Here is a 24,494-nt window from a genome sequence, read left to right as displayed (position 1 = left end):
GGGGCACAAACATCTACAGATACCCCAAGAGGGGTCTGCACTGGGCAGGAGAGGACAGAGCAGGCACGCGGGTACACAGGTGCTGTTGTGGGCAGGTCCTGAAGACAGTGGCAGTGGTGGTGAGGACATCCATTCCTGGGTCGACACCCCCTGGGCCGCCTGTCTGCCGTGCCTGACTCCCCCACGCCCCCCGGGGTGATACCTGAGCTCCAGCTGGCCCAGCCACCCCTCCCCTCAGCCCCTCACAGGCAGAATTCAATCACATTCCGCGGCATCCCGCCCGCCGGGGAGCCCACACCACCAGGCTTGCCCTCCCTCCCCGAGCCCTGGCCCCCACGCCAGCCCCCCGACTTCCAACCATGAAGGCCCAAGAGGCGCCTCCTTTTCCTAAAACTCCCTCTGCACTTTGACTCAAAACCACCGAGCTCACTGCTTCTGTTAAAAGGTCTCTTTTAAGCTGGGCCCACTGTTACCCTCCTGACCGTATCCTGACCCCTGACCTCCACACCCAAAACGCAGGATTTTAACACTTTCCTCCATTACAAGATGGTCTACACCAGCCCTCAAGACGATGGTGACACTCCCCAGCCCGGGACACCTTCAGGAGCCAGCCCTCCCCGTGAAGGGGATGCCCTGGTGACAGGAACCGTGACGGCCCCACCCCCACCCCTCCCCCCAGCACTGCAAGCTGTCAGGGCCCCAGGCGGGACGGACACACGACAACACGGTTCCCTTCGGTCCACCGGACAGGCGAGATGGTGCTGACTGCGCTCAAAATGCACGCGCAGCTCTTTCCATTTTATTTTTAAAATACGTGGCCATCAGCTGTCACTTCATGGTCTGAACTACCTTAGAAAGCAGCTGGAGTTAATCTCCAAAATCAATGGACGGACACTGCTCAGGCAATTTCCTCTGCCCTGTGACCGCCGCCACCCTGATCGCCTGCCCGAGGCCACCGTGGAGGGGAGATGGGAGCATTTGCAGCAGCTTGGGGTCAGAGCTGGGGGGCTGCTGGGCCCCCACCACTGCCTTGCTGTCCTGGCAGGACGGGTTTTCTGTCAGGAGCCGGGCAGCGTCTCCCCGTGAACGCACTCCCCTCCTGAAGCACAGCCACACGCTATTACTGCTGCTCGATCATTTTAAATGAGGCTGCCTTCCGGGGGTCACTCAATAAGCAAAACAGGGGGATCTAAACGTCCATGTCCCTCACTCGACGGAAGCTCATCTGACACGTGGCCACAGCCTGACCTCCATGACAGCCCCACGACACCACCCACCGCACCACGGATGTCCAAGGCGCCGACACCATCATGCGGCCAAAGAGTGGACGCAAAACAAGAAAACCGGGTACGTGAGACGACGAAGGCTCCTGGGAGCAAATGAAGACTCGGGAGAGTGGCTTCAGGGCCGGAAATACAAGACCAGAGAAAACATCCTGAAGGTTTCCCTAAGTTCCCCGCCATGTACGACCCTGTGGAAATTATCTCATTTAGTGCTCGCAATAGACCTGCAGAGATTATCATAGAGACCATGATTAACCTCACTTGAAAGAAGTGGAAACTGAGACCAGGGAAATTAAATTCACTGCCCAAGTTCACGACACCAGAAAACCCCCAAGGAAAACGCAAACAGAAATGGGAACTGAACATTGCAGCACAGGCTCCGGGCGGTGGGGCGAGCGCCCACACCCAGAACGCCTCCACGTCTCGTCTTCCCGGGCATTACTGTCTCTTGCTTCGGAGACAGATGGAATCTGGCTGCGGGGCCAGAGGTTTCCACCGATCAGACATCCACGTGTGGGACTCTGTGTTCCAGAGCTGTTTGTTCTTTGCTGCTTCACTTCCTGATTTTGAACATTTTACTGCTTATTTGAAAACTCACCAAAGGTTAGGAACCAAATGATGGATGGACTGCAAGATGAAAATGAGCCAACTTTGATACAAATTTTTTTGATGAGCTGATACTTGAAGCCAATTGATAAAATGAGATTTTCATGGGATTTGCAGATTATTCTAGTTATCCGTACCATCACTATAACAAATAATGGTTTTTATCTTTTTAAATAATCTTACAAGTTAGTTAAAATTTCTGCTACTCCACAGGAACTCTCACCAGTGCAGAGAAGTGATGCTTCTGATGAGCAAATGATGGAGGACAAAGGTATCACAATGATTTAAAATTCCAACTTTGCTTTGGGGCCGCCTTCTTCCCTGCAGAAGTCTAACAGAGCTCCAGGTTTTCAGAGCACGGGGGAGTGAGCTATCAATCTGTGCAGCCACACACTTGCAGTGACTGCTGAGGTCCCAGAGCACACGCGCACTCACCTCAAGTCTCCAACAGTCCCAGATCACGCTCATTAAGGACGTGTTCATTAACAACCGTCCCATCTTCACAGGTAAAAACATAAACAGGTGAAAAACTGCTGTATTCTAACAACTTATTATTTTTTAATGTCAGGATGACTCTATGCTTCTCAATATTAAGTATATTCCAGTCTTTGAATAAACATGTTCTCCATAATATATTTAAATGGATGTATTCTTCATAATATATTCTCCAAAACAATCTTATTCTCCAGAAAAAAAATTGCCAACAGCCTACTACAAATCTAAGTACATATTGTCTTAAGAGTTACCCTTGTAAAAAGAATGGACATTAAAAACATAAAAGGTGGTAGTGTAAAAATGTAAAGGTTTTGTATGCATTCAAAGTTAAGTTGTTATCAACTTAAAATAGACTGTTATAAATATAGGATGCCTAGGTAAATCTCTTGGTAACTACAGAACAAAAGCCAATAGTGGACACTTAGATAAAAGAGAAAGGAATAATATACAAAGACACAAGATCATCAAATCACAAAAGAGAGGAAGGAAGGAAGAAGGGAAGGAAGGGAGGGAGGAAGGAAAGGAACTACAAAACAAGCAGAAAGCAATTAACAAAATGGCAATAAATTCACACCTACCAGTAAATACTTTTAAGTGTAAATGGGCTAAATTCTGCAAACAAAAAACACAAAATGGCTGAATTGATTTTTTTTAAAAAAGACCCAAGTATATGCTGCCTATCAGAGACTCACTTCAGCTTTATGAACACACACAGACTGAAAGTGAAAGGCTGTAAAAAGATAGTCCATGGAAATGGAAAACAAACAAAAAACAGGGGTAGATAAATCTATACAAAACAGACTTTAAGCCAAAGACTTTGGTAAGAGACAAAGAAAAGAAGCTCATTATATCGTGTCAAAAGAGTCAATAAATTAAGATATAATGTTTGTAACTATATGTGTGCCCCACAGAGGAGCACCTAAATATACCAATATTATCAGATCCAAAGGAGGAAACAGACACTAATATAACAATAGCAAGGGACTTCCATAAGCTGCTTCCAACAGTGGATAATCATCCATCCATTCAACATGGTCCTGAACAGCCAGTGGGTCAATGGAGAAATCAAAAAATGAATCTGGAAACTCAACTTACCAAAACATAGGGGAGGCGGCACGAGCAGCACTAAGACAGAAGTTTATAGTGAAAAGCATCTACATTAAGAAAACAGAAGGATCTCAAATAACCTAAGTTTACACCTCCAAGAGCTAAGCCAAAGGTAGCAGGAGGGAGGAAACAACAAAGATTAAAGTGGAAATAAATGAAAAACAGACTAAAAAGACCGTAGAAAAGAGCAACGAAACTAAGAGCTGTTTTTTTAAAAAAATAAACAAAACTGACAAACTTTTAGTTAAGACCCCCCCCCAAAGGAGGACTCAAATAAACAAAATTGGAAACAGAAGAGAAGCTACTACAAATAATACCACAGAAACCCAAAGCACCATAAAACACCGCCATGAACAATTACACACCAACAAGCCGGACAACGTAGAGGAAACAGATAAACTCCTAGAAACACATAACCTACTAAGATTAAATCAGGAAGGAAAATTGTTAAAGTCCTAACGGGCCAAGAACATGTAAGGAGATTGGATCAATAAACAAAACTTCCCAGCAAAGAAACGTCCAGGACCAGATGGCTTCACTGGTGAATCCTGCCAAACGTTAAAGAAGAATGAATGTCAGTCCTCCTCGCTCTTCCAAAAAAACAGAAGAGGAGGGACCACTTCCAAACCCATTTTCCAAAGCCAGCATTTCCCAGATGACATGCGAGACAAGGACCCCACGAGAAAAAAGCCTCTGAGGAGCACAGAGGCAAAAATCCTCAACAAACATTAACAAATCAAGTTCAACAGCACAGGAGAAGGACCACACGGCGTCAGGTGGGACCTACCCCAGGGATGCAAGGATGGTTCAACATCCACAAAGCACCCAGTGTGACGCCCCACAGCAACAGAATGAGGAGCGAACACCATGGTCATCTCAACAAGTAAGAAAAAGCACCTGAAAAAATCCAACGAGTCATGACAAAAACTCTCACAAAGTGGGCACAGAGGGAGTGTGCCTCAGCACAATGAAGGCACGTACAGCAAGCCCGCCGCTAACACCACACTCAGCGGTGAAAAGCTGAAAGCTCTTTACCTAAGATCGGGAACAAGACAAGGACGCCCACCCTGGCCACTTTCATCTGGCCGTTTTGGAAGTCCTGGCCACAGCAACTGGTCAGGTGAAAGAAAGAGCATTCAAGTCAGAAAGAAAGAAGTAAAATTGTCCCTGTATGCAACTGACATGACACTGTACACAGAAAATGCCAACTACACTACCAAAAACCTGTTAGAATAAATAAATTCAGTAAAGTTACAAGACACAAAATCAATACACAAAAATCAGTCGTTTCTATACACCAACAATACACCATCAGGAAAAGAAATTAAGACGACGATTCCGTTTATAATTGCAAAGAGAATAAAACACCAAGAGAAAAGCTCCAGCCTAGGAGCTGAAGCCCCTGCGTGAACAAGGCCTTTGCCGAGCGGCTGCTTCACTGGCACCGCCTCTGCGTCCACGGCCTCCGCTTTGTGTCATGCTGTCTCCAGCCCTCGGGGCGGCCCCTTCATGCCGCTTCTGGCCTGTGTCGCGTGATCCCAAGGAGACACAGCTCAGTGCAAATGCCTCCCAGGCACGTTCCTCCACCCCGGTTTGGGGCCGCGGAGAAAGTCACTGGGGCAGCTGAAGGGCCAGACGTCTAAACCGGGTGGAGGCCCGAGGTGCCCACGGGCAGAGTGGCCCCCGACCCCTGGACTCACTAAGAACAATCACCAGCAGGGCTGGAAGAGGCCCTGCAAAGGCAGGTGCCAGGCCTGAGCGCCTCGTAGTCGGCTGCAGCGGAGAGGAGCCGGGAAGGAGCGCAGGGACCACCAGGAGGTGCCACAGGGTGGCTGGGAGAGCCTGTCGGCACCACATCCTGCACGATGAGCCACAACCACATCTGCCCTCAGAGGCGACGTCCACAGGGGAGCCACTGTGGTTCCCGCCACTCTCACCTCTTCCTGGACGCTGAACGCAGTGCAAACACAGGCTCCCAGACGGCCGCGCGATCAGGGTGCGGGAGGAGGGGAGGGAAGCCTTTCTCTCCTGACTCCCCTCCCACGCCCGCCTGCGTGGTCTCAGCCTCCCCCAGCAGCACCCGTGTCAGATGGGCTTTCCGCCAAACCCACTCCGGATGCAAGGCCTCCGCCAGTACAGCCCCAGTGAGAAGCAGTGGGTGGGCGCTCTGCTGTCCCCTCTCCCCCCTGGCCCCTAGGAGGCTGGAGTCATGGGAAGCTGTCTCAGATTTAAGTCCAGCCCAGTTCACAGCATGCAAGGACGCCGCCTCGCAGGTCTGCCCCGCAGCGCAAAGGGAGCAAGGTGGGGTCACAGAGCTGGTGGGCCGGTCCCCTGTTCCCTCTTCTCCCCTCGGCAGCGGAGGACACAGGAGAGCGCACCCTGACCTCACCACCCACCTGCCTCGCGCCTGCAGGGGCCCCAAGTCTGTGGGAAAAACCCAAATCCTGGTGGCGCCCGCGGCCTCGCAGCCTGTCCCTCACCACTCTCGGCCCCTTGCCCCAGCCTCGTTTCAGCTCTTCAAATCCTCACCCCCCTGACGCAGGGGGACCTTTGCAGGTGCTGCCCCCGCCCACCAGCCCTTGGAGATCAGAGCAGGGGCCCTCAAAGTTCTGCCTAAAACCGACTCCTTCTCACTGAGCACCCACAGCAGCTCCTCCAGAAAAACATGCTTTTTAAAAAGTCATCATTCCAAAAAAAAAAAAGCATTTTAATTCCTTAAAAAAAGTCATTTTTCCAAGTAAGCCAAGATTCCACAAGCGAGCTACCTCAGGACACTATTTTTTTCCATTTCGTCTTTTCCCTCTGGCTTCCCTATTCATTTGCAGACTTACTACTATTTTGACAGCAGAACAAATCTTATCTTTTCATATTTTTCTCCCTCCTTCCTATTCTTCCATATGCAGGAGTCAAATTTAAACTGCTCGCCCTTGAAAGATTTAAGTCTAGGCCAATTTATAATGCAGATGACACTCTGCAAAAAATCAATTGCAGGTGTTAGGACATGAAGGCCCCTGGGGACTGCTGTGGAATTTTAGGGCATTGCTGAAGAGGGAGCGCTAAGCTTCCCAATGACTATGGAAATCCAACACCAAGTCCGGCTGTGGCCTGTGCAGACACAGAGACAGACGTAGGCATAGATGATATAGATGTGAATACAGATGAGTAAACGTGGGTGCAGGTGTCCGTGCACCTGCAGGTGGAGAGACGGACAGATGTGCGGATGTGGATGCAGAGAGACGCAGACACAGAAACGCAGGTGCCATGCAGGTGCGGGTGCAGATAAGATGTGGGTGCAGGTGTCGGTGCACCTGCAGGTGGAGACGTAGATACAGAGATGGGAACTTATGGTGATCTCTCACTGCCATGATGTCAACACGGCTAAAAGAGAAGGGGGTCCTGACGTCACCAGGGCCTTCTGAGACCCTCCTACATCTCATGGACCCCAGCTGAGCTGCAGAACTCGCTCCAGGCTGGTCAGAGAGGGCTGGGCCGTCTGGATCCTTCCTCCCCTCCCTGCCCCCACCCACCGACAACGGAGCTTGCCCTTCGCGCAGCAGAAAGATGGCAGGTGGGAAGGAGGCTCACAGTCAGAGACCACAAAGGCCCCCACACACCATCATTTCTGGCATCTTCTGGGGGCTGGACATGGCCGAGCAGACTTGGAAACCACCAGGCAAAGAGGCGCAGACGCTGTTTTAACATCCACCACGTTTGCACCGCCACTGCCACTAGTCAGAGGGCAGACAAGTCTACAACGTGGTCCCATCTGGAATTTCAGCCACCAAAAGACATGGACTCCCAGCCCAGCTCTGCAACCCCCGCTCCCTCCACGAGATGAAAGGAGCCTACAGGTCCCTGAGACCCAACGGCCACCTGCAGGGGTGGCCTGCACGGATCCCGAGTCAAATAGCGAGTAAACCAAGTGCAGCCCTGACACAGGTGGGACGGCTGCCCTCATGAACACAGACTACAGAGCTGGTGTATTAAGGCACTTTTGCTACTTTTAGGTGCCACGTGGCATCACGGGATGTCAGAAAGGAAGAATCCTTCGGTCCTGAGATGCTTCATGAAACGTTTCTAAGACAGCACAAGTGGGGTTTGTTACAAAGGAGGAGAGGTGGGCGTGAGTGTCTGGGTCACTGGGCCTGGGTCATTATCTTGCTTTGGTGTATGTTCAAAATTCTGTGTTAAGAAAGAGCAAAAACAAGTCTGTTGCCCCAAGAAAAGCATGACACTGACCACTGTGGACTGGAGGCCTGTGGACTGGGGGCCTGTGGCTGCATCTCATCAGCAGGGACACCGGCACTCGACCTGAGGCCACAGGGACCCCGCCTGGCACCTGGACATGGCCATCAGGGGGTGTTCCCAGACACTACCTCCTCCCTCAGGGCAGCGCCGAGGCCACAGGGTGGGGTCTTTGAACTACACCCTGGAGGAGTTTCTAAGTAGAACCTCTATTTAGAGGCAAGCAGCTTGTCACAGGTGCTCTTAAAGAATCAACTCTGTGACTTTGGGTTTCTGTAATAATCTGATCCACAAACCACCAAGTGCCTTCGGAGGAGTCAGGACACCACTGAGCAAAAATGGGCTCACCCCTGACTCCATTTCACACCCAGGTAAGGTTCTGAGGGGAAGGGTGGGGCTGCACTGGCTGAGGGATTCCGACTGAGGCTGGAGAATCTGGAAGGCTGCCTCGAAGAGGTGGCATCTGAGCCAGTATCAGGAGGAGGAGGTAAAGGGGCAGCATGACGCAGAGACTCCTGGCCACGTGCACATGATACCAAAGCAAAAGTACATACCCACACACACCTGCACCTACACACACCCCTGCACAACATGCACCTGCACCCACACACCTGTGCACACACACCTGCACACACATGTGTGCATGCCGCCAGACAGACATGTTTTGCCTTGGCAACACCACTTCCATTCCCTGAAGAAAACACAGCACTGTTACAAAGCCCAGGGTCAATGTCAGATTCACTAGCGAGGAGACCAGAAGAAAAGGACATATGACTTCTGTGCCTCCTTCCCTCAGGACAGAATGAGAGCAAGGACAGAGCACACGGTGATGCGAGGCACGGGCCCCCTCTGAAGGATGACTCGAGTCCTGGTATGTGGGCAACTGAGAGCTTTTGGACTTGTCACCGGAGTGGAGCCTGCACTCAGCACAGAGCCCGGTCCCACCCGCCACCCCAGCCATGCCCGCCTGCCCTCCCGCCCGCCGAGACCCCGTGTCTAGGCTGCAGGGTGACCGGCTGGGGGCCAGGACCGAAGACCCGGAAGGGCTTTGTTTTGGGTTTGTCTGTGGAGAATTGCCCTGGAACTCGGTTCCCAGCTGGGGACACTGGGTGAGAGGGGTGGGCCGGCCCCTGGTGCACTCCCACTCCCGGGATGCCCCCTACCCGGTCTCCAGGTGACAAAGGGAGAGGTGAAACTGAGGCCAGGACCCACCCCCGAGCAACGAGCCCTGAGCCCCACTCACTCGTGCTGCGTCACGATGTAGCCGTGCTGCTCCCCAGAGGACTTGGCTTCCAGCCGCAGGCCTTGGCTGGGGGGCCCCCCCAGAGCCCAGCGCTGCAGCCCCCCTGGTGCGCCCGGCCCCAGCCCCGGCCCCGGCTTCAGCGGCCCCTCCGCCAGCTCCTTGGTGTAGGTCCGGCTCCTCACGCTCTCCACCCCGGCGCGCTCCTCCTCAGAGGACAGGGGCGCCGCGGGGGCCTCTGATTTCTTGATCTCTGTTTTGAAGGGCTCTGCAAGTCGAGGGGCTCCAGGCAAGAGTGGGGACCCAGGACCTTGAAGGGGGTCCCCGAATCTGACACCCGAACGGCTGACCTGGCAGAAAGAAAATCAGCTTGAGGATGAAGCCCAAGTAACAGAGAAGTGACCCGCGCTCGGCCCACAGAAAGTGGGACGCCACACACGTGAGCCAGGCCACGCAGGGCAGCTCGGGCCCTGTCTGAATGTGCGCCGTCTGGGGACCCTGCAGCTCTGTGGGCCTCCTCCCCCACATCCTAAATCAGGAACGTGTCCCCAGACCCACGTCTCCCTCCGCAGCTCAGCGGGAAGAGCCCATTCTCTCTGATGGACGGTTGGGAGAACTGTTGGTGCTTCCTTCACTGCTCGCTGACAGGCAACAAACCAGAAGCCACTGACACGATGTGACAGGAGGCGTGCTAGCCAGATCCTTCCTCCCCACAAACCAGGTTCCCAGAAGCACACCGCTGTCTCGTTTGTGAGCTGACCCGCTGCAGCCTTAAGACTCGTACTAACAAGCAAAGGTCCTCACGCAGGAGACGCCAACGACTGGCTCCGTGGTGGGGGGGGCGTGCCCGAGCTTCTCCCGGACCCCCGCCTCCCCGGCCAGCGCCACCCAGAGAGCCTCGGGCAGCGACCGGGAGGCTCTGCGTCCGCCCATCCAGACCACAGCACTAAGGAACGTGGGATGTGTGGCTGCGCCGCGGAGACTCTGAACTCTCATTTACCTAATTTAATGAATTTAAGCTCTACAGACACATGTGGCTGGTGGCCACCACCGTGGACAGTGCAGGTCAAATGACCTGCAGCCTGAGAAGGTCTGTAAGTGAACCCTGGAGACCAGCACCCACGGGGAGACCTCGACCTCACAGCGTGGGCGTGGCGCCATCGTGCGATGTCACTTCACGTCCCCAGGTGGGGAACTCGGAGGAACACCGAGTTTGTTGTGTTAACCGTGTGGTTCGTATTCCAACAATGGGTAAGTATTAGTATGTAATCGGAAAACCCTTAGTGTGTATCTAAAGGAACACGATTCTACGTGTAGTCTGTATTTTTTCTCAATTTTGGGATTTTCCTTATTTGTCTAGAAGAACTGTCTATTTCCTGTATGTTCCCAAACCACGAACGAGAAGATGTCCACTGGTCCCGGCTCCACGTGACCCGAACGAAGGCGCAGACGCCCATCTCACCTCCTTGTGCACGCTGCCACTGTCCTCGGACTCCCCGTCACCTGTGGGGGACACGTGCTCATCAGAATTCACATCAGGAACCTCGGCCCCGGGGCCCCAGCCATCAAGGGGCCCCCACGAGAGCCCCTCTTTACGGCGGTCAAGCCCAAAGCTGCTGGCATAATTCCTTCCACCACCCCCACCTCCTCCGCACCCCGCCGAGCCGTGAGAGACGCAGGTCGCCGCTGGGCCAGACGTGAGCCGGCCGTCAGTCACGGGACCGGCCCCAGGGACGGGCGAGCTGCCCTTCACGTGGGCTCCCAGCAGGAAGGAGCCCCGGCCGGGGTCGGCGAGCAGCCAGGAGCAGCGGCGAGGCGTCTGAGCCAAGCTTCCTGGCCAGGTGTCTTTGGAGTCACCATTTCTCTGGGGTGCTCGCTTCTCTAAAGACATGTGCGGGAGTTGGAGTGGGACTCGCTGAGTCCCTGTGCTGGGCAGCAGGGACACCAGCACCTCCAGGCCCTCGCAGCCTCCGTCCAGGCCTCATCTTCTGCCCATTGCTGCCCCTCGGAACGTCATCTGGGTGGCGTCCCAGGGTCTTTTCCTGTATCAGTTCAGCCATGCACTCAGCTTGCCAGCAAGCCCTGTCCCAGCCCTCAGAGGAGAGACGTGCACCCTTCCCCTGGGCTGCAGCACACCTGTCTGTGCACCTGCTGTGTGCAAGGCGCACCGTGAGATGCTCTGACGTAGCTCCAGCGACTCTGAGAAGCCGTCGGGCAGGGAAGACAGAGCCTGCGCCACCCAGGGCCCCTGCTGCTGTGCATGTGCATGTGTGTGTGTGTGTGTGTGTGCACGTGTTGTATGACTATCTGTGTGTGCATGCATACGAGTGTGTTACGCACATGTGTGTGCATGTGTGCACATGCGTGTTGGGGGTGAGGGCCTCTACTCTCCCCAGAGCAGCCCGAGTGGATGTGGGCCTCAAGCAGGCGTCTGAATGAACCCGTTTCACTTTATTACTCCAACATCTGACTCCCAGTCTCCACTCACACTAGCCAAACAGAAACCCTTTCCAACACTCCTGTGTCTTCTAACCCAAACCTCAGCATGGAGGAACCACATGCCTGCTAGAGAGCAACTTACCTTTCAACATATTTGCTCTGGAAGGCTCAGCCTGTTAGGGAAGCTTTCAGAGGAGGAGTTCAGACAAATAAAAATCATTACCACAAACCCCACCTCCCCAGCAGAAAGCGCATCACCGCTGGGTGAGCCACGGCCTCGCACACCCCTCGTCCACATGTGTGCCGGTGGCAGGGCTGGCGCTCACCTGCCTGGTCCCCGCCGTGGGGCGCCACCTCCGAGCGGTCCGCCTGCCCCCTGGGTCCTCCGTCTCCTGGCCGGGCGCCTCCCTGCTCCCCGTCTGCGCCCCCACTTGGCAGCGCACTGGCGATGGCACGGGCCATTGCGTCCATGTCCAGGGGGCCCAGACCCTCCACGCCGCCCAGGCGCTGCGGCAGGCCCCGCAGGAGCGTCTGCACACGGGCTTCTGGAAGATCATGCAAAACAGCACGAGCAAAGTGAGAGAAAAGCAGCGGCATCAGAACAAGGGGATGGGGACGCGAGGAGCCGGCGGGCGGACACGGCCCCGCAGCGGGGGTGGGGTCGGGCCGAGCCGCGTGGGAGCCCTAAAGGAGCAGGCAGAGGAGCGTAAAGTCGTTGGGTGGACGTGGGCACAGACGGGATGATGGAACAAGGGGGGAATCTGCAGGCAGATGAAAGAAGCAGGCGTGGTCTGCAGAACAGGGTGAAGGGCTGCACAGGCCTTGGTCGCCTGCGGACGACACAGGTGGCGCAGGAGCACTCGGGTCCGGGAGGCCAAGGCACAAAGGAGGAGGAAACCTCCACAAATCTCCCCAAATCGGGGAAGAGCACTAGCTCGGAGAGTCAAGGCGGACGGTAAACCCCGAGAAGAACTAAACAAAGACCCACCACCACCTCTCACGGTCGAGCTCCCAGAAAACCCCCGGTAGAGAAGGTCAGACGGTTCAGGTGGTGGCCCCGGGACACACCGTGCATCCTGAAGGATGACATGGGGACACGGAATGCAACTGCACGTTTGACGATGGACGCGCGAAGGAGCCCGGAGGTGCTAGCAGGGGAGGTGCTGAATCTGGAGTCCAGCCAACCTGCTGGAAACGCTCGTCAAGCACGAGAGCGGAAGGAATGTTCTTCATGTTGTTTTAAAGAGTAAAGATCGTCCCTCAGCAGTGGGTGCACTGCAGGAAATGCTATGGGAAGCCCCATGGGCTGGGGAGAAGTGGGGTTGGCCGCAGGGTGGTCACACCCACCGGCCTTGGCTCCGTATTCACCACGGACGCCCTGACCTCTGGTCCTCGCAGATCCTGGAGAGACTGACCCTCCCCGGGCGGCCCACGTGTACAAACAGAAACACTGCTTCCAAACGCCAACCCACCCACAGCCCCACCCTCCTCCGGCCACTGGCCCCTGCCCCGGTCACCCCGGGGCCAGGTCCCCACCACAGGGCTGGCCCCCCCGCCCCCGGCGCTGGCCATATTCACACTGGCCAGCCCTGAGCCTGCCCCCCCTGCCCCCCCGCTCCTTCCTGCAGCAGCACAGAGGGCCCCTGCCCAGGGCGCCCCTCCCCGCCACCAGCCTGGGGACCTGCCACACTGAACAGTAACAGAACCTGCCCCTCGGAGCAGCTTCCAGTGGAAGGAAGTTTAGACCGATGCCTTCCCGAGGCTGCTCCCCCGGGGTCCTCACCCTGACCTGGTCCCCGGGAGGGCACTGCCCCCTGCATCCCCAGAATCACACGGTCCCACACAGACGCCCTCCTCAATGTTCAGGGACCAAACGTCTGCCTTAAAAATACCTTTCAGCAGTGAGCCTGGAAAAACGCTTCTCACCTCCTCATAGACAGAAACACCGTAAAAATGCAGAAAAGCACGCCTGACCCAGACCCCCTGGCCCACAGACGTGCGGGGGTCTCTGCTCTTCCTGGGCCAACAAAAGGCGCGTGGTCTGGGAGGGCAGACAGAAGATGCACTCTGAGTGGAAGGTGCACAGCCCCCGTCACCGCTGTTCTGACAGCACTGCCCTTGTCGCCCTCAGAGCCCGTCCCACGTCCACACGGCCGCCCAGGGCACTTCCCTTCCCCCTGAACAGCTGCCGCCCCCAGACAGCCGCCTGGCTGCGGTATCCGCTCCTCCACCCCGTGGGCCGCCTCCCACCACGGAGGACCCCTCGCCTCCAGGGGCTGGGGGTGCGGGCATCAGGACAGGTGGCCAGCAGGGCGCCAAGTCCTGCAGGCTCCTGCTCCACGGGGAAGCCCTGCCCCACAGGGCAGCCCTGCAGCACCCATCCACCTCTCTCGAGCGCCTCCAGCTGAGCCCACGGACCCAACGTGCGGTCTTGCGGGAGGGCCGGCGGGGCGGCGGAGTGACACCTGGATCAGACAACAGCTGCACGTCGGACAGTGCGGTCCTGTGTCCTCTGGGTGCGAAGGCGAGGCCGCGCCCTGGACGCCCAGCAGACCCCGTGGGACCCCGCCATGGGTGCCAGGGCCCTGTGTGTGGATACACCCGAGGGGTGGATCAAAATGACAACTCGCAGAGGAGGAAGTGTTCTCCATGGAACACGACCAGCTGACAGCAGCCTCAGCAGCTCCTCCTCCCAGGGCCCAGGCAGGGGCCGCCTCTGGGGCAGGTCCCCGTGTCCTCACAATCACGTCTGCACCACGGACCTGCCCCCGGCGTGCAGGGTCGCCGGCAATCAGCTCCAGAGGTAAAGGGATCCCCACACCCAGCCTGGGGGTGGCGGGGCAGAGGGGCCTGCCGCCGAGCCCCCAGGCGGCGCGGCTCACTATCCACCCCACCAGCCACCTCACCAGCCACCCTCCCGTGGACACAAAGCCCGCCGGCCACACGGCAAGACCACCGCGGCTCCCGGGAGTTAGTGTCATGTCTGGAGTCTGGAGGGCGTGTTTGTTCAGTGATCCTCTGCCGCCCGCATCTCTGGCCTGAAAAGTGGTCGTGACACTGCGAGGGATGGTGAGGGAGGAAAAATCGGTGGCCTCAAAAAAGAGAGGGTCAGGGTCCCTAGTCGTCAGCATTTGCCGTGAAATGAATCCCGTCCTCGAGCTGATCAACGTGCACTTCTAGAAATGGGGTTTTCTCAGCCTCGCAGGTTTATGAAAAATTGTGAGTGGGAGTGCGCGTGTTTGCATGTGTAAGTGTGAGTGTGTGTGTGCATGTGGGTTGCAGGTATCTGCTTCGGAGCAGCGACCACTTTGCCAGGAAGAAAGGTGAGCAGGAAAGAAGGGAAGGCACGGGAAACACCCGTGAGCACCTCACCTCACGTCCCAAACGCAGCTCGGCCCCCTCCCTCGGAGGACGGGTTCTGAGCGTCTGCCACAGTTTCCTGTGCTACTTCTCATGTGGAGCCCGTGTTTCCCACGGTGGTGCTGTCACCACTGTCTACAGTCACGTCAGGCACAGGGAGACAGGCAGGCGGAGGCCACTGCACGACATGGTGCTCACTCTCTCACAAATCAACAGAGCTGAGCTCTGGTCTGAAACAGTATCTCCGGGAAAAGGAACGTCCCCGGTGACCATGTGTCGCTGCCCACCCAGAAACCCGCAAGCACCGTGAGCCTCCCTCCCTCCCAGCAGCCCGAACACAGTCCTGATCGGAGCTGCGTCACAGCGCGGAGCGGCGGCCACCCTCAAGGAGGTCCACATGCGGCGCCCAGCCCCACTGTCTCTGGGAGGGACTTGTGGCAGAACCTTTCCTCCTAAGATCTCAACTTTGTCTGCAGCCTCCCTCCGATTTCAGACCAAGGAGGTGTGCACGGGAGAACCCGACCCATTGGGTGACTGTTCGGGCCCTGGGCTGCAGCCAGAATGAGCTAGGCTGAGCATCTGGGGCAGCAAGGGCAGCACCTGGGGCTCCCTCATTTGGCACCCATGTAGGTGGCCAGCCTGCATCACTGTCCCCTGTGCCCACTCCCTGTGGTCAAGTGACTCGCCCAGGTCTGAGCCACTGCCCCTCCCCCCGTCCTCCCCTCCTTCCACAAGCGTTTACTGCACGTCTTCTACGCACAGCCACCTGTCAAAGTGCAGGAATGATGCAGTTAACAAAGCCATGTTTCACGGGACACTCATTAGTAGAAGAGACAAAAAGTAAACAATTCAACACAAGTACACAGAACATCGGGTGGGGGGATGGGAGGGAGGAGGGTGCGTGACACAGGCTTGCTGGAGAAAAGCGCACAGAGAAGGGAGGTTTCACCAGAGACCCGAAGGAGGCGAGTCCCAAGCCCAGTGAACTGCTGCAGGAAACAGCAAGCACAAAGGCCCTGGTGCAGGGGGACAGAGAGGACAGGAAGGCGGCCCAGGGAGGGGTCGTGTAACACGGTCTCAGACCATGAAAAGGACCTGGGTTTTAACTCAGTGGGATGAGAAGCCCTCACTGGGTTTTGAGCAGCGAGATTTACAAGTTTAAAAGGACTGCAGGCTTGAGACAAGGTCCCAGCAGGGAGGCCAAGGAGGGTCAAGCAATGACCCAGGGAGAGGTGACAGTGTGTGAGCCGGCAGAGCTGCACTGGCGGGAGTGCGCTGGGACCTGCTGATGGGCCCGGTGTGAGGAGCAGGAGAGAGAAAGGAGCTAGGTGGGGGATGACCGGAAGCCAAGCTGCAGGAAGCGTGCGAGTGTGAGTCCCTGACGTCAGCAGAGCCGGGGACTGGAGTGGGAGCTCTCGGCAGCCCTTCGAAGCATCCCCCAGGTGCTGTTCTGTCTTGCGATCAAGGACAGGAAGGATGCTGGTCAGGTCAGGGCATGTCAGACCCACAACCACAGAGAGGCATGACCCTCCGCACAAGGCAAGGTAACCACGTCCCCGGAGGTGTGTTCTGGAACCAGCCCGACCCAGGCTCACTGCGAGCGTGGTTTCAGGTGCCTCTCCAGCCCTGCAGCCTCAGGTTCTGTCTGTTCAGATGGAGTCAATTCCCACTTTGAGAGGGTTATTGAGAAAATGAAGTCAAATGTGTAGACTGTCCGCCACACTAACAGGCAGTGTCACTAAGGAGAAGCTGTGCCCCTCTTGCGATACTCTGTCCTGGCATTTCACAGTGTAGAGGGTCTCCCGGAGGTCACTACACATCTCTTTCCCTTCAGCTTCCCTTAGCTCCAGTCTCCTTATGTGGAGGGAAGCGCAGAAGCAGACTACAGCATGAGAGAATCATGTTCTTTAAGATAAAGACCAGAGAACTGGGGAGACTCTCTGTGGGCCTCTTTGACTGTAGTAAGAAACACCCACCTTCAAAATGGACTAACAAAATATAAGCCCTAAAATTGCCTCCTCTCATCCAAAAAAGAATCTTTTCAGATTCCCATTAGCGAAAATAACTTCAAAAAACGTTCTCAGGTACACAATGGCAGACTGTAAGTGGCTGGCCAGCGAGTGAGAACAAGTAGCGTGTGTTAGAAGCCAGGCCCCGCGTAACCACATCAGCCATGCTGCATTATCTCAGAGGCTCTCACTGTCAGTCATCTGCAGATGAACAGATGAGGAAATCCTTTTCAGAGTTCAGCCAGCCCCAGAGGATTGGAGAGGGACCGTGGCACAGAGCACAATCAAGTACCACACGCATCAAAGTGGAACGTTCTTTTGTTCCATCAACTGCACCGTGTAATTCTGAGATCTGGCCCGCTTATAATGACATTTTAAGTAGCTTTCAATGTGCCAAGTGGGCTCTAGCAGCGCAATTACACGAAATGTCAGGACATCAAACACGCAGGGCCTGGAGTAGGCAATCAGCTCCCATGCACAACTGCTGCCGGCCTGCCCTATGGAAATTATATGTCCTAATAGGGTCCCTAGACAAATGCTATCAGCTTCAGAGGTGTGCAGTTAACCTCCCTGCAGAACTCCTTTGACAAAGAGGACATGCCTCACGCACTAGGGCTTTTGCTCCTAAGTGCTTTTATTTACACCATGTATGCATGAGAGTATGGTTTAGCCACATCCAAACACATCATCACCACCCTCATCAGTATCACCACAATCACCATTACCGCCAAGACCAGGCCATCACCATCACATCACTCTCACCACCACCATCACCACCATCATCACCATCATCCCCACAATCATCATCACCACCATCACCACTGTCACCACCATCACCATGAGGAATCTACTTGATCCCTTTTGTTCAGAGAGTATGCAGTCCATTTAATTGCTGGAATCCAGTTGTCTTGTATTTGCAAAGGATTCAGATGAATTTGGTGGGAGGTTATTATTTGATTCTGACCTCATCTGTGCCTCCACCCAAAAGTTATGGGAAAAATCAATGATACACCAGCTTCCTGTCTATTTTCACTGAAAACAACATAAGCAAAGTAAACTGTTCTCTTTCCAACCTCGGGGCCAACAGTATCACAGCCAAGTGGCATGTATCACTCACAGGCTGAATGAAAAGCCCCAACCTGCACCTGGGATGAAGGGCTCGTCACCCACACAGGCCATGCTGTTTATACGCAGAACTCTGCGCACACCCAGTCTAACTCTCTATTACATGCAACAGTGAGTCAAAGAGCAAAGATCAAACCAGCTTTGGCATTAATCCCAAGATTCAGTTGGTGGTGTGGCTGGCAGTCGAACTGCTTTCTGAAGGAAGTTTCATTTAGATTCACAGTAACATGAGGCCACACTCAGGATGTGAGCTGACTTCTGACAAGGGAAGCAACCTAGATACACGCTGGGCAGCAAATGCCAGGCTCAGATAGAAAACTTCCCCAGAGCGGCCGCCCGGGCAGTACCCGAAAGCCATCTACACTAACCAAATGGACTGAACCAGCCAAGTATTTGGACCCCGTTCAAGAAACATGCCCTGAAGGGTGAGAGCTGTCAAAGTCCCTCTAAGGAGCAACGGTCAGCTGGCAGACACCTGGTGTGCTGGTCAACACCACAGTTCTGCAGCTAGGAACTCAATTTAGGACCAGATCCAAACCAACGTGGATTTTACCACCACTTTTAAAAATTTAAATATAAAGAGTGGACGTGGCACCTTTTATTACCAAAGAGTGACCAGAGTTCATAGGATCTGCCTGAATTTTAATCCAGCATCAGAGGTGGCACCAGCCCTGGGGAATCCACTCAGGGGATGGGGGGATGGGGAACAGCTGCATATGGCCGCCCCCGAGGGTCTGCTCAGTGTGATCCCTCACGGTCGCACACAGAGCACCAAGGGCACCCGGATGCTGCCAGGACTGGCCCGGTGGTGATGAGATCAGAGGTGACTTGCTTTCTTCTTTCTCCACACCTACTGTTTCGGTTTTGGATTTATCACTTTTACAATTGGTAAAAAGAACAACAAATAATCCTTTACAAATTGTCATTTAACAGGTCAGCATCTAGGACCAATTACCTGAGAAACAAAGCAAACTGTTAAATCTGCATTAGACACTTGGTCCTCAAGAGCTCTAACCAGCTTTGTCTTAAGCGATCTGACTTTGGCGTAGGTATCATCATTTCCCATCTCAGGGCGCAGCTTCCTCATAAGGAAAAGGAGGCTGGCGATAACACCATCTTTTATGGTTGACGTGAAGAGCAAATGACACTTTAATTCACTCAGCAGTTCCTGGCCAGGCACCTGCTGAGCCCTGGGTGCTAACACGAAGAAAGAGGCACGGCTTGCTACCTCCCTTCAGCTCACAGCCTAAAAGGAAGATAAACATTTACCAAGTACACACGCACGCATAACTCAGACGGCAAGACGCATGTTCCAGGAAAGCACCGGCCCGGGGTGGGGGGGGGCGTGTCTTGTTGGGATTGTGCACTTTTCAAGCTGAAATCTGCCAGAGAGGCTGCATGGCCCGTGGCTGCTGGACACCAAAGGAAACCATAGGCAGTGCCCCCCTCACAGAAGGGCACAATGCCACCTCTGAAGCCATCTTGACAAACGCTGAACACAGTGGTCCAGTCTCTGAGCTCCTCCCTCGCAGGGAGCACAAACAGAGGAACGAGGTACGCGCTCTCTCTGGGTTGCAATCAGAAAAACACAGAGCATGACAAACTCTATGAGACAAATGTTTTAAAAAGTTCAAGATGGCAGCCTAGAAAGATTCTGAACTCTTTTCCTCCCACGGACAGAACAGAGGCACAACTGCACGTGCAATGGCCCCTTCAGGAAGGGACCTGGACCCCGGGGAACACAGCCTCCACCACGAGTGGAAAGACAGCAGCAGGACCAGCAGGGGGTGCGGGAACCGTCTCGCCGGGAGCCCACACCCCAGCCTTGGCGACTCACAAACTGGGAAGGAGCCAAAAGGGATGAACCCTTTCCATGAGGAGTGAGGGACTCAAGCTCCATGTGGACATCCCAATCCCTAGATCCTGCTCAGGAGAGATGAGCACCCAAAACACCCGGCTCTGTAAACCAACAGGAAATCTGTCCGGGAAAATCACAGAATCACAGAGAATGGGAAACGCGCCCTTACACAGCCCACTTACAGACTCGCCCCAAGACCAACACAAAACATCAGACTGAAAGGTTCCTGGACCACAGATGAAGGGGACCCACTCACAAATCCTCAGGTGCCTGCAGAAGAAACAGGAGCCACTTGGAACTCCCCAGGGACAGAGACACTGGAGGGCACCATTGTGGGAATCGTCACCTAACCAGGGAACACAGGAGGGCATGGTCCCCCGAGAGCCCGCCACCTACACCTCAGTCCATTCACAGCCCACCAGGGACAACCCCGCCCACCACCACCCCACTGCAGTCCTGGCTGCCCCACAACCATGGCCCTGTGGCAACAGAGGCTCACAACAGGAGGAAGCATGCAGCCCACACAGGGACACCTGGAGCGCCTGGTGCCCAGGTGGGACTGCGCCTCTGAGCCCCACAGGACATCTCCCTCAAGACCAGGAGAGGCAGCTGATACACCTAACATAGGAACAGACACAGAGAATCAGGCAAAGGGAGGGGATAAAGGAATACATTCCAACCAAAGAACAAGATAAAAACCTCAGAAAAAAGAACTAAAATGATACAGAAATAAGCAACCCACCTGACAGAGAGTTTGAAATAATGTTTGAGAAGATGCTCACTGAACTTGGGAGAAAGATGTATGAATACAGTGAAAACTTCAAAAAAGAGACAGAAATTATAAGAAAGTACCAAAAAGAAGTTATAGCTGAACAGAAAAATACTGTAGAGGGGTTCAGTAGTCGACTGGATGAGGAGGAAGAATGCATCAGTGAGCTCGAAAACAAAGCCAGGGAACTCACCCAGTAGAGCAGCAAAATGAATAAAAAGAACATTAAAAAGTGAAGACACCTTAAAAGACCCTTCAAACAACATCACACGTTATAACATTCGCATTACGGGGGTCCCAGGAGGAGGAAAGAGAGAGAAAGGGCCAGAAAAATTACTTGAAGAAATAGTGGCTGAAAACTTCCCTAATCTGGGGGCGGAAACAGACATCCAGGTCCAGGAAGCCCAGAGAATTTCAAGTAGGATGAACCCAAAGAGAAGCACACCAAGACACATCATGAGAAGCAAGTTAAGGATACAGAGAGGATCTTAAAAGCAGCAAGAGAAAAACAACGTATGACATGTAAGGGAGCCCCCATAAGACCGCCAGCAGATTTTTCAGCAGAAAATGTTGCAGCCAGAAGGGAGAGCAAAGTGCTGAGAGGAGACCTCTGATGAAGAATTCTCGACCAGCAAGGTGATCATTCCTTGCCCGTGGGTTTCAAGACTCAGTATTGTCAGAACGACCCTACTACCCAAGGCAATTCACAGATTCAGTGCAGTCCCTCACAAAATTCCCATGGCGAATTTCACAGAACTAGAACAGATACTTCTAGAATGTGTATAGAATCACAAAAGACCCAAACAGCCAAACCAAGCTTGAGGAAGAAAACACTGGAGGCACCACACTCCCTGACTTCAGGTTATACTGCAAAGTTGCAGCGATCCAAACAGTGTGGTACTGGTGCACATGCGTGCACGTGCGCGCGCACACAGACACAGATACACAGACACATAGATTAATGGAACAGGATAGACAGCCCAGAAATAAACCCACACTGATGGTCAATTAATCTACGACAAAGGAGGGAAGACAATACAATGGAGAAAAGACAGGTTCTTCAATAAACGGTGTTGGGAAAACTGGACATTTACACATAAAAGAAACTAGACTACAACCTTACACAATACACGAAAAGTAACTTAGAACGGATTAAAGACTGGAGTGTAAGATCTGAAACCATGAAATTCCTAGAAGAAAACAGGCAGTAACTTCATTGACATGAACCTCAGTGATGGTTTTCTGGATCCGACGCCAAAGGCAAGGGAAACAAAAGCGAAAACAAACAAGTGGGACAACATCAAACTAAAAAGCTCCATCATCAAAGCAAAAAGGCAGCCTTCTGAGTGGGAGAAGACACCTGCAAATCACATAACAACGAGGGGTTAATATCCAAAATATTAAAGAGAACTCGTATGACTCACTAGCGAAAAACCAAACACGATTGAAAATGGGCAGAGGATATGAACAGATATTTTTCCAAGATGCTACAGCTGGCCAGCAGGCACATGGAAAGATACTCAGCATCATCAACCATCAGACAAACGCAGATCAAAACCACAGTGAGACATCACTGCACTCCTGTTATAACAGCTGTTACAGAAAAGACAAGAAATAACACATGTTGGTGAGGATGTGGAGAAAAGGGAACCCTTGTAAGTCGGTGCAGCCACCATGGAAAACAGGATAGAGATTCCTAAAAAAGTTAAGAATATAAACACCGTGTGGTCCAGCAATTCCACTCCTCGGTGTTTATCCAAAGAAACCAAAAACATTAATACAAGAAGACACACATACCCCAATGTTCACTGAAGCATTATTTACAGCAGCCAATAAATGGAAGTAACCCAAGTGCCCATCAACAGCTGAAGGGATAAAAAAAGCTGTGGGGTATGTATATTTACATACAACGGACTGTTACTCAGCCATGGAAAGAATGAAAGTCTGCCATTTGCTGCAACACAGATGCACCCAGAGGGTATAACGCTAGTGACGTAAGTCAGAGAAAGACAGACACCGTGTGATTTCACTCAGACATGGACTCTAACATCAGATAAACAAAATGAAACAAAAACTCAGATACAGAGAACAGACTGGTGATTACCAGAGGGGCTGGGGCTGGGGGCAAAACGGGTGGAGGGGTCAAGAGCACAGTATGGGCAGCAGGGAGCCCGGGGGTGGTCACTCCAGCGTACACAGATGTCAGATTCTGAAACTTATATAATTGTTTAAATGTTGCAAGGAAAGAAAAAAGAGGGAGGAGAAAACTTCTGTATTTTAAAAGCGGCTTAACAGGTACATTCCCCGACTCACTGGCCTTTCTTTGGATCCCGCCGCCACAGAACCGACTATAGGGGAATGCACAGCATCTGAGAAGTTTGAACACTTACTAGATATTCAACGATATTAAGACATCACTACTAGTTTTATTATGGGACAAAGCGGTTGTGGTTGGGTTTGTCTTTTGGCAACACAGCCCTGAAATATGGACAGATGGACTCCAACAGGGAGTGTGGGGAGGTGGTGGGTGCACAAGTGGCAAGAGACGCCGGGAGCTGCTGCTGCTGAGGCCCAGCGATGCCTTGTGGCCGTTCATCCTGCAAGTCTCTCCCCTTGTTTTGCGACCGAAATTCTGCACAACTCTTTAAAGCACTCAGCACAGCTGGAAAGACAACGTACTAGAAAGATGACCAGCACCGCGACTCAGCACAGGAAAACACCAACCAAACCAGCCACTGAGAAGAACCCCCAGAGAGTGCAGAAGGCGCGTTCAGAGGACGTTCACGAAGACGCGCAGCTCAGCGACCATGAAGGAGGCTGAGGAGGAACCCGGAAAGGGAGGAAGGAAGCGCCTTTTGAGCGGGAGAAGCAGCGGGAGCAGACTCGGGGGCTCGCCTCGGTCCGTCTGAGGACGCCGGCTCTGGCGGGTTTCAGCCTGCGGTGGGGCAGGGGTATTTCTCTCTTCCTATTTCCCGTAACTAGCGCGGATGGGCTTTTTTAAGTTGTGGGGGATGGGGAAGAAGATAGAGAAGGGGTGTTCAGGCAGAACAGACATTGCGCAACATTGGGGGTATGGAGCACAAACACAGAAGACGGAAGTGGCGTCAGCACCATGGAGAGGGCTGGCATCCCAGCAAGGCCACTCAGACGGGCAACCTTCAACAGTGCACCCGCGGCAGAGCTGTGAGCTGGTGCTGGGCTGGGCGAGGTGCCCACTACCAACAGAGGTCAGTGCCCAGGGGAGCGCAGGAGGCAGCGGGGCCAGCCAGAGGACTCTCTCTGAGCAGAAGCAGAAAGCAGAAGCAGCCCCAGAGGGAGGGGAAGGGGCGACTCCAGGCAGCGACTCCAGCCTGGCCAGGCTACGCTCGTGGGCAAACCGCGCTTCGTCCGTGCACAGTCTGCTTCTCAGGACAGGAACCAGAGGAAGGCATCACCAGTGCCCACCCACCCCTCCCTCCCTCCATGATGACTCTGCACCCCTTCCGCTTAAAACCCACCATGACGGCCATTTGGACAAAGAGAGAGGGAGACCAGAGAGCCACCCAGCCTGGGAGAGAGGCACAGAGCCGCTGCCACGAGGCCTTCGCTCACAGGGCTGACGCAACGTCAGTCTCCGTTTTTTTTCATCTGTCCTCTGTTTGACATTATTTGCATATCTTCGAAGAAGGCACATTTTAACAGAATCTCACTTTCCATGTCGTGGTCTCAGTTAGGAGGGAGCTGCCGAGTCTTTTGGAGGAGTGGGAGCGGCAAGCGCCCCTCAGTGGGAGGACCGAGGCGGGGCGGACTCACGTGGAAGGACAGCCCCTTGGCTCAGGGGCCGAGCACAGCCTGCCCTGGGAGCCGCGTCGCTGCAAGGGGGGTTCCTGTGGGGTCACCACAAATGACCACCAAGCACTGAGCTGGGCAGCCTGACCACGAGCAGGGGAGGGGGAGACAGGACGCGGGCACTTCGGAC

At 54.0% G+C, this 24,494-nt stretch overlaps 1 protein-coding gene across 4 annotated transcripts in view; it reads right to left on the bottom strand.

Annotated features, from left to right (window-relative positions):
• PTPRN2 (protein tyrosine phosphatase receptor type N2) overlaps positions 1–24,494 on the bottom strand; it is a 384,695-nt gene that overhangs the window by 340,233 nt on the left and 19,968 nt on the right. For all 4 annotated transcript variants that reach the window (XM_072964044.1, XM_072964045.1, XM_072964046.1 and 1 more), the window contains exons 5-7: positions 11,742–11,960; positions 10,439–10,479; positions 8,980–9,326 (exon numbers count right to left, since the gene is read on the bottom strand). In XM_072964044.1, coding sequence (XP_072820145.1) covers positions 8,980–9,326; positions 10,439–10,479; positions 11,742–11,960 — 607 coding nt within the window. The remainder of the gene's footprint in view (positions 1–8,979; positions 9,327–10,438; positions 10,480–11,741; positions 11,961–24,494) is intronic.

This window comes from Vicugna pacos, chromosome 7, assembly GCF_048564905.1.
Source record: "Vicugna pacos chromosome 7, VicPac4, whole genome shotgun sequence".
Taxonomy (NCBI): Eukaryota; Metazoa; Chordata; class Mammalia; order Artiodactyla; family Camelidae; genus Vicugna; species Vicugna pacos.
This window is presented reverse-complemented; position numbering and strand designations above follow the sequence as displayed.